Source organism: Sphaeroforma arctica (assembly GCF_001186125.1).
Source record: "Sphaeroforma arctica JP610 unplaced genomic scaffold supercont1.10, whole genome shotgun sequence".
In the NCBI taxonomy this organism is placed as follows: Eukaryota; class Ichthyosporea; order Ichthyophonida; genus Sphaeroforma; species Sphaeroforma arctica.
The window spans coordinates 258,671-269,052 of record NW_014040548.1 but is presented as its reverse complement, the minus strand read 5'-3'; the positions used below and the strand labels follow the sequence as shown (position 1 = coordinate 269,052).

The following is a 10,382-nucleotide window of genomic DNA, read 5'->3' as shown; positions in this document are numbered from 1 at the left end:
ATATATNTATATNTGTGTGTGTGTGTGTGTGTGTGTGTGTATGTGTGTGTGTGTGTATGTATATATACATATATATATATATATATATATGTATGTATGTATGTATGTATATATGTATATATGTATTACGTGGTCGCCAAGCGAGTAATATTGATTTTTCTTCCTCATGGTCCTATTGTCATAAACTTGTAGATACCAAAACAACCGTTCTCTGTGAGTGACGTTCTCCGAATTCTGAATGACCCGGAACGTGCTGTGGAAGTAATGGAAGTGGGCTCGCAGAGAAATTCGAAGGCTGGCTGGACTTTACAGAAGTGGGTAGAATATTACAACACGCCAGCGGAAGAGAGGGAAAAGGTTTGTGTATCAAGGGAGTGAAATTTTAATTTGTAGTTAAGTATACATTGTATTTTTTTGAGTGTCGCAGTGTCATCATATCCATACAAGTAGACTGGGCATTTAATTATATCCTCACTGCGCAATTTCAAACTCATTTCTACCCCTCTATTATACAGATCTTCAATGTAATTAGCCTGGAGTTCAGTGGCACGCCATTGGCGCGCAAAGTCCTGTCACCTCAGATTGTAAGAGAAATCGATTGGATCGATCACGTTTGGCCGTCCCCACGAAGTAAACCACGAGTTCAAAAGTACTGTTTAATGGGCGTTCAGGATTCTTATACAGACTTTCATATTGATTTTGGAGGCACTTCAGTCTGGTATCATGTTGTCAATGGTCAGAAGGTAAGTATGTCACTATTGCTTCTAGAGTGGATTTATCCTTTAGTTTATTTTTAGTGGCCTTTACACTATCTGCTTGAAGTAATTTGTTTCTCGCATTCTCCTGCAGGACTTTTTCTTCATTCCGCCTACAACCCAAAATCTATCGATTTATAAACGTTGGGCAAATGGGCACAGTCAATCTCGGAACTTCCTGGGCGACCATGTCGAGCAATGCTATAAAGTTTCGTTGTTCCCTGGTAATACACTCTTTATTCCGTCAGGTATGGTGAACCATTCTTAAATGCATTTGTTTGTGCTTTTTTCGGTGAAATGTCAATTCGACATCCGTTTTTATTGTGATCGAACTGAATTCGATCGTTGAGAAACAATCGACATGATATTTGCGAACGAAATTTGTTCTATTCTCTTACATCTATGCTGGTGTCGTGTAGGTTGGATTCACGCAGTCTACACGCCAGAGGACTCCTTAGTGTTCGGTGGGAACTTCATTCACGAGCACGCTGTAAATATGCAGCTGACAGGTATGAACTCTATGGTACTTTGTATTTATGCTTCGCAGCGCTTGATCAGGCAGTATCACTTTTTACCGTGGGAGCTTAACTAACTGCTACTTGTTTTACTCGATCAGTATATACAATGGAGCTATCAATGCGAGTAAAACCTCGCTTCCAGTTCCCCATGTTCGAGAGGATGATGTGGTTTGTGGCAGAGAAATACCAGCAACGCTTCAGAAGTATGAAACTATAATGAATTAATCGATCAATACTTTTTAAGTGCATTTACTCAATCATTTATTTCTTCAGTAAGAATGTGGGTGGGTTTCTTCAGTTGTGCTCCCGTGTTCTAAGGAGTCTATCCTGGTTGTTACCCTCCTATTGATATTAATTACCTGCCTCAATCCCGTATTCAGATGTCGATCCTCAAGTTGCGACGGCTATCGTGACCGACTTCATCAGCTTTGTGCGGGTGGTACGTCACGCCCTGGCTACTAGAGCCGCTTAATCCTTGTCTCTACATATTGCGCTCACGCCCCTATCCTGACGATAGTGAATGCGTTATTCTAAATTCGTTTAGATGCACGATTCTTACACTATCATGCTGATCCTTCCATCCTTCTAGCTGCGGAAATGGGCCAAATCGCCGAAGCACAAGATGCACATCCCAGATTCGATCAAGAATTGTACTGACATATTGGATGCACTGGAGGCGCAGTGTGCAGTTGAATTGGAACGTCGTAGTCTGCCATCGGGAATACAAAAGAGTATGATTGTCAAGCTCGCTGTTCCAAAACCCGACGAACCCAAAATTGAAACTAAATACATATCTACGAATGAGGAAATGGATTGGCAACCTAGTGGTCGCGATGAAAATTTCTACAGGAGTAATGATAGAAGTATTAAGATAAAAATTCCTAATCTCGGTATCAACAACGGTATGTGTCTGTATCTGTCCGGTGGCCTCTCTGCCGCTTATCCATGTCCAAATGGTTTTTGCATGTTGGAAAAAAGCTTATAAGTTGAAGTGCTCGTTTATATTGAGCATTTCCTCATCTCATTTTCTTACATGATACTACAGACGGTGCTGAGGATAAATTGCACACTGCTGCAGAACCCCATAAACATCAGTCGAGGAAAAATAATAACAGTCGGGGCAGAGTTAAGAAGTCCACGCCGAAGTCCACGCCCAGGTCGAACACAAGAAATGTGTGGCGTAAGGATGCAATCAAACCACCTTCAGACAAAGACCACACCTACGTCCACGTACCGGTTGTGCTCGAACACGCCGACACGGACGATGATGACGATTACAACAGCTTTGCTGTCACCGATTCTACGAGAGCTGCTTCTGCGCTGGATATGGATGATAACGACGGGGCTAAAAGCGTTGATCTCACATTGGACGTTTGCGATGATGATTTGGCTGTGAACGTGCCTGCAGAGATTCTTCGCGATTCAGTTGACGGTCCTACTGCGAGCATGGAAGAGTCTGAAGATGATTTTGTGGTCGCTACCGAGCAAGCAAGGTGAGAGAGGACTTTGTTGAATATGACATTTGCTTGGTGACTCGCAAGGTAGATAGATATATACAGTACACCCCGATACCTCGTATGGCAATCATTTTAAAGACACTAAGAATTACAATACAAACGTAAGTAGACAATTGTGTCAGTATATAGTTAGAGATTCGTTCCATAGTAGCCGATATTTTAAAGTGCCTTATTCGTCGTATTTGGGAAACTCATAGTGTCTAATGAATAACTAGCAGCAGGGAAAAGAGGAAGCATAATTCGCGAAGAAAGAGACACAAAAGTAGAACCAGTTCGGACGATGATTACCTGCCAAACACTGATAGGCGACGCCATGGTGGAAGCTCTCACAGCGGCAAATTCTTAAAGCAGTCTTGGACGCATCAATCTGTTCCAGAGTATGAGTCTTGTTGGTGCTGCTTGATATTGCCTGTACAAAGTGCAACTGTGCGTTGTCAAATTTAGTCACAACTATAACTTTCGTGAAGTACTGCGTTCAAGCTATTAATGATATTTGCAGGCGTTCGAGGAACGTATGCGTTTATCATCTTGTATATACACCATATGCTATGTGATACGGGATTGTGGGTAGATTTTTGTGGGAGGGTTTTTTATGAAGCATTCATATTTGCTCTGTATACACTGTTCCATAATAGCCATATGCATTGTGTCGATGCTTTAGGCTAGTGTCTATATGTATCGGTGTCTGTGTCTTTATCTGTATTTTTCCTGTGTCTATGTTTGCACGTGCGTATTTTTGTTTCGTACTATTGAACAAGCATGCGTATCAAGCATCAATGACAGAAGTATTCTATGTAGAATTCACACTGTTAAACAATTATGTACGTGGGAAGAATGCGGGAAGAATATCTTTAGTTGACGATATTGTGTCTGCCTGTCGGCGTACAATCATCCTTGTACAAACTTTTTTACTTAGAGACGTATCTTTGAGCTTCAAATGATACAGTGGATCACTTTGCTGCATATTGATCGGTGATTTCCTTCACATATTCTGTACTCTAGTTACTAGTTCTTTGTAATTTTTCTAATGGAATTAGTAAGTTCATTCATGATAGCAGTTGTAAATATAGAAGTAGCAATCGATATGCTCACAAAACTCTTATAGTACATAGTTGAAATATGTATCTACGTCTGAAATCAACAGGGGCCTAATATCACAGCCGTCAATTTCGCGCCGATCCGTGCCCGATTTGAGCGCTAAGAAGCGACTAGCGAAAAAGATGAAGGATATGCTCAATAGAAAGAAATCAAGGTTCAGGTGATATACTATAAGTGCCTGTCGCGATAACAGTATGATGCACTGGTATGCATCGTTGCATAAATCGATAGAGCTGGAGTGATACTGTTGTAGATCAATAGAATTGATGCTCTACGCTCTACCTCGAAAAAGAATTCCAAAACTTATGCGTTATACACCGCAAATCAATCATCCTCGGATAGCTTTTTCTCGGATAGCTTTTTATATTAGTCGCTCAAGAATTCGTTGTCGCCAGCAAGCCATTTATAAATAAAGGCAAGTTTGCTACATTGAGATCTTCCTGCCCGGGATGGATGCGTTGTAAGGTCAAGTCCATGGTATCATGACTGGGTCGAATTCGGTTCTGCGTGGGACCCTGAAGTTGTACGCATTTGCAAGATGCATAATGTTGTTATGTAGTCCAAGATTGATTGACTGCGTTCGATTTGGTTATTCGAAGATACTTAGTTGAAACTATCGGAATAAAACATTGTTCGATATTCATTACATGCTACAACACTTGTCTGAAATGCGCCAACATGGCCATCTCTGCTTGCGTTAATGCAACATTAGTTTCACTTATAAGTTTATTCAATATGTACAGGGACTTATAGTGAGGGAAAAATTCGAATCTGTTAGTGAAAGTATGCGTTTTAAAGGGCTATCTAAAAGAAGAAGAAAAATCGATTAAGTCTTAAGCGTTGCAGTTTTTCATTATATCTCTTTTAGAGATCAGTTATAATGCACTTCGAATCAACACAAGAGTGCATAGGAAATCGTGACTGCAATAAGTGCTTAGCTTACACGTAACAACAACATACATAGGTCACAATGAAATTGCTAGTTGGGAGTTGTTCTTGGTGAAATATAGTTCGCAAACCTCTAACTCTTACAGGTACAGATGATGTTTCTCAAGATCAGAGTGGTAAACTGGTAAGTAAGGGTTTCTCGGCGAATACGATACTAACTTCTTCAGCCCTGACATTTACTTACAAAATACTTGGCTTATTGCCAACTTCCCATTATATCTAATAGTAACAGGTCAAATCAATGACAGTAAACTATAAACACAATAATATCATCCTGTCAGTGACGGTGTTGCTTGCGAAGCCGTGATTCTATTTTTTCAAACTTTCTATCGAATTTCTGTAGCCAATCCAATCTCATGAACTGGTGTCAGGAGAGATATCAAGGTCATAATGTACGTTTTGGAGCAGTGTAAATTTTTTGATAGCTGCAGTCTATAAATACTAGATCATGTTTGACAAACAAGGCAACTTTAGAGTAACTTACAAACGCAAATTGCGCTGCAAACAATTTTGTGGTGCGCTGATTTCCAATAAGTACTAAACAGCAGTTCGAATAAGGAAGATGACGTGATTAGACGTGCTACTCAAGGAAGAATCCTTCTCAGCCTTCCAAAATGTATCCCCCCAAGTGATCCTTGTATCGCACCAAATGTTCAATGCTGTTGGGACACGTACGAGATACAAGAGCGATGGTGACTGATACGGCGCAGAGCTCTTTGGTGTTGATATCTGACAATCTAAGTAAGGTCACAGGGCAATACTTAAATCCGGCACGGGAACTGTACTAGATGAATGGGTGGTAATTTATTGACTCAAAGGCCCTCAGCAACATCAACTGTCATAACTATCTGTACATCGTGTGCAGCATCAATTGTGGCGGTACTCTAATCGAGTTTACAATTAAAACTTGTTTTATATGCCTAAGGTTTTTGGCATGGGCTGAGCGGAGAGCTAAAGTATAGTTTCGATCCGTAAATTATTTGCTGAACTAGCAAGCTCTACTTACAACAAGACAAACTGTTTGTTTGCAAGAATACATACAAAACAATAAATACTCGTAAATGTAGATGTGCACACACAGTAGTGTAATTGAGTTTTATTCAATACTAGCCCGTGTACGCACCAGCAAACATAATGTAAAAATATGTCAAAATTGGCCTTTAATCAGAGTGAGATGCAAATTAAGAGCTAGTAGTTTATTATACGAACTCTAGGGAAGCTGAGGATGCTCCCAAAGCGGAAAGAGGCGTATCTGTAGTGCTGTTGCTAGCGGTCGGGATTTTACCTATCCATAGTTTTACACATTCTAGAATTAAACCAGAACTCTAATTGCAGAGTTTATTTCTCAAGTATACTGCCACGAAGATACCCCTGGGGGGATACCTCTGTACAGCCAATCACATGTCGGCACCCTTAGGAGAGGGCAAGCAAATTTTCTCTCTACTCCCCACTCTGAATTCACTTGGACAATATACACTTTGCGTAGTTTATCCCTCTCATGGAGAAGCGACCCCAGTTCCTGTGAGGTTATACACGGGAAGGTAAGGAAAGTATATCTCTGAGATCCAGGATAAGTTATTCATTTAGTGACTTTCTTTTAGCCATATACTACCCCACGACAGTGAGTAAAATTATGTATGCTAATTGCAGAGTTTTTTTCTCAAGTATACTGCCACGAAGATACCCCTGGGGGGATACCTCTGTACAGCCAATCACATGTCGGCACCCTTAGGAGAGGGCAAGCAAATTTTCTCTCTACTCCCCACTCTGAATTCACTTGGACAATATACACTTTGCGTAGTTTATCCCTCTCATGGAGAAGCGACCCCAGTTCCTGTGAGGTTATACACGGGAAGGTAAGGGAAGTATATCTCTGAGATCCAGGATAGGTTATTCATTTAGTGACTTTCTTTTAACCATATACTACCCCACGACAGTGAGTAAAATTATGTATGCTGTAATTCTTAACCCACCGGGAAAAAAAAAGAGGTAATAGACAATCAGGTTTGTGGTTTAGTTGATGGTATATTCTACCAAATGGCTGGATATACTCAACTTGGCATAGGGCACGGTGTCAGAGTGCCCCTCTCTCTTCGAGAGGAGATCCCGTCAGGCTTAGTCACTGACGGATGACACTCAGCCTGTAGGATGTCTACTTGTCGTTCCTAATAAGGGTCAGCGAGCATCAGAAGTTGGCTTTGAATCATTCTTATATATTATTTGGATAAAGAGATACATTCTATTTTATCATACAGTATAAAGACTAATCATCAGAGGTCAGAGGTCAGTGGTCAGTTGTTAAACTTGAGTTTCTAAGAGTATTTGATATCCAGAGTAAAATATCTAGTCGGTTATCTTAGTGACATCTCATCTCAAGCACAAAATATATCGTACCCTTTCAATGTTCACTATAGTCACCCCTGGTCCCCTCACACTCATAGATCCTATCAAACTGAATAAAAATTTGTAATACAAGCTTATTCACTATGACACCATACTGATATAGATAGAATAACCTGCTATAATCCTTCCTAAGCTAAGTGGACTAGACAATACGCCTTGTTTAACTATAAAAGCATGGAGTACTAACTGCTAGGAATTTTTAACACTATATAAGCCTTTCAGTGGCAGATTAAAAACCCCGATTTCTTAGACATATAGGAATATATAGTAATTCAATATTATTGTATAACCAAAATATTTGAAATTCGGCCCCTGTGGCCTGGGTCATCGAGCGCGTTTGGGTGAAAGACAGTAAGTTAACCATCTCCGCGTAGCGGGATGTAGGGATTCTCCTACGGGGGCACCATTAGCACATATATTTACTAAAAGAGATCTTATCGGTTCAAATCCCATTCAACTCTGTCGGCAGCAAGACACGGATATAAGATCTGTTCCTATGGATAAGATCTCCCCGCGGGTCTAAGACCCTTATTCTTACGAGACACGACCTTAGACCTTTTATTTATTAGACACTTTTTTCAATGAGCCCATTTAAATTACTATCGCTGCTTGAGCCGTCAGAAACATATTTATACAATTACTTGTACTCTCACTAGCATTAGCTCTACATACCGTTACAACACTTTTCACTTCATACAGGTTTTTTATTACTATTATTTTAAGTCAAGTGAATTAACGTGCAGTGACTAAAATAGAAAGATACTGGTAAAAATATTAATCAGGGGAAGTTATGCTGATATGAGTAATAAAATGTAAATGACCGGAGGACAGCATATCTACAAGCCGAAAATTGAGATCTAGGGTTTAAGATCTATGCCCCTTCGACCACGGGGCAGGGATGATCCCCACTCCGTAGAAATATCCCTCCGGCTCAGATTTCGGGTGTCCCCGTGAAGCGGGCTCAGTCTTGTCATTCCCGGATATTCTTTAGGAATTGATAAGCAGGGACTATGAGCCCGGCACACCAATCTAGACTCCTATGTCTAGTAACTCAATTTAGTTTTTGAAGGATAATATTGCAATTTTGTCCCAGCTAATTTTGTCCTAAGCTAAACTCGGTGAATACGCATGGTCTTTCTGACTATCTTTCAGACTTTGAAGGCTGGGCAAGATATAAAATCGACACGAACATAGAATTCATAACTAGATATTTGGGACAAAGAGAGCCGACAAAAACTTGTTTCTCTAATTAAACGAGAAATTGGGAGGGTTTAAAGAAAACAAAAGATTTTGTACCGGTCAAGCTGTGCGTCCGTGGTATATTTTAAAAGGTTAACATGAATCTAATTCCTTCAGACTTTGTAATTTCCTAAAGGATAATGTCCCAAAAGAGAAATGTAATTATGACAAGTTCCCCTTAAATATAGTAGAATGGGGGGGTTGTAGATAAATCCTCTTTTGAGCCCAACAAACGGATATTTCTTTCGATCGAACACAGACTTAGAACTAGAGTGCCCTAAAGATGGGTCTTTGCACGCGGAGAATTGAAGAATGCATAGTGTCGGAAGGCTGGACGTTATAAGCAATCCACTTTTAGAAGAATTCGCAGGGATATTCGTATGTAGTTGTATCTATCGCGGCAATTATGGTGTCAGTGGAACTTAAAGTGGTATATTCTTCACGAAAGTCCGCACAAAAAAAAATCGATATGCGAAAAGGTGAAAAATAGCACCCCGTCGTCTCTCGGTTGGCCGTGACACTAGTGTATGCGTATTGTCCTACTAAAAATCTTGGAAGCAGTATGAAAATGTTTATGTGAGTCATATTTGCTGGTAAAATTATAACTTCCATTTGTTTTATAAGGTCCACTTTAAAATGATAGAGGGGGGGGGGGGGGGGACTATATACCAGACTGGAGGGTTGTAAACCAATCTCTGCTGGGTCCCGGAGATAGTGAGCTATCAATGAACGCCTTGACAATTATCATACAGTTTTCTCTTAGTAAATGGGATTTGTACCATGGAAAATAATCCTTTTTTGAACGCAGCAAATGAATATTTCCTTGCATCAAACCCAAACTTAGACCTAGAGTGTCCTAAAGATGGGTCTTTGGTTGTGGAGAATAAAAAAATAGCATAGCGTCGGAAGGCTGAACGTTTTAAGCAATCCACTTTCAGAAAAGAATTCAAAGGAATTTTCGTATGCAGTTGTATCTATCGCGGCAATTGTTGGGGTCAATAACGGGTACAGGAAAAACACTGCGTGAATTTTTCAAGACTCTTTTGACTGTGCTCCCTCAGTATCTTCTATGATCACAGTAGCCAAAAACGAAAAGATAAAGTGGAAGCAGCCAATGTGTTATCGAGTTAAGATTATGCCAATGGGGTGGAGCTAAAACAATAGACAATCCACATGTGGGTGTTCTGGTGGGGGCATATTTTGCACTATTCCGTAGTACTAGTGATGAAGCATCGATTTGGAGGGTGTATTATTATGGCCATCATTCTCACAGCCTCTTAAAAAGGACTTTTCTAAACTATCCTGTAGAGTCAGAAGCACCAATTTGGAGAGTATATTGTATGGGTCATGTTTCTCTCTAAGACATTTTCTGGACAATGCTGTAGTAGAAATTGGAGTGGTTTTATTTGTGCAGAAACACCAATTTGGAGTATTTATTGTCGGGTGCATCTTTCTAGCAGCTAATAAGATACTTATGGATTATCCCGCAGTGGAGCTTGGAGTGCTTATATTTGTGAAGAATGAATTTAGAGCATCGTATGAGATAGATTGTTCAGCCCCCATTGAAAAGTTGACTGTGAATTATATCGAGTAAACATATTGCATGAGTTGATCGCTACGATACTACGCTCCAGAAATCATCATCAAAACCGCGTTTGTAGATTGAGCACTTCTGATGCAAAATATTTAAATCGGATTTCAATGCTAAGATTCAAATCTAAAGTTAGTCCGATATGACTGATTGCGCCACGATGAAAATAGAGTATGGGTGAATGGTTTATGTTTTTGTCGAATAGTGTATCGGAATATTAAACACAGTACAGAAATCATTATCAAAACCGCGTGTGCAGATCGAGATCTCTTGATGAAAAATAGTAATCGAATTTCAATGCTGTGAGATTTTG

At 40.1% G+C, this 10,382-nt stretch overlaps 2 protein-coding genes across 2 annotated transcripts; both read left to right on the top strand.

Annotated features, from left to right (window-relative positions):
- Positions 1–190: 190 nt before the first annotated feature.
- Positions 191–1,745, top strand: SARC_00374 (hypothetical protein; the record flags this gene model as incomplete). Its single annotated transcript, XM_014305977.1, has 6 exons — positions 191–357; positions 516–743; positions 850–1,003; positions 1,175–1,264; positions 1,372–1,476; positions 1,654–1,745. Exons 1-6 carry the CDS (start codon positions 265–267, stop codon positions 1,743–1,745), a joined length of 762 nt encoding a protein of 253 aa, XP_014161452.1. The 5' UTR covers positions 191–264.
- Positions 1,746–1,895: 150 nt separating this feature from the next.
- Positions 1,896–4,052, top strand: SARC_00373 (hypothetical protein; the record flags this gene model as incomplete). Its single annotated transcript, XM_014305976.1, has 4 exons — positions 1,896–2,175; positions 2,319–2,766; positions 3,009–3,167; positions 3,935–4,052. The coding sequence occupies 4 exons, from the start codon at positions 1,896–1,898 to the stop codon at positions 4,050–4,052; spliced, it is 1,005 nt and encodes a 334-aa protein (XP_014161451.1).
- Positions 4,053–10,382: the final 6,330 nt, after the last annotated feature.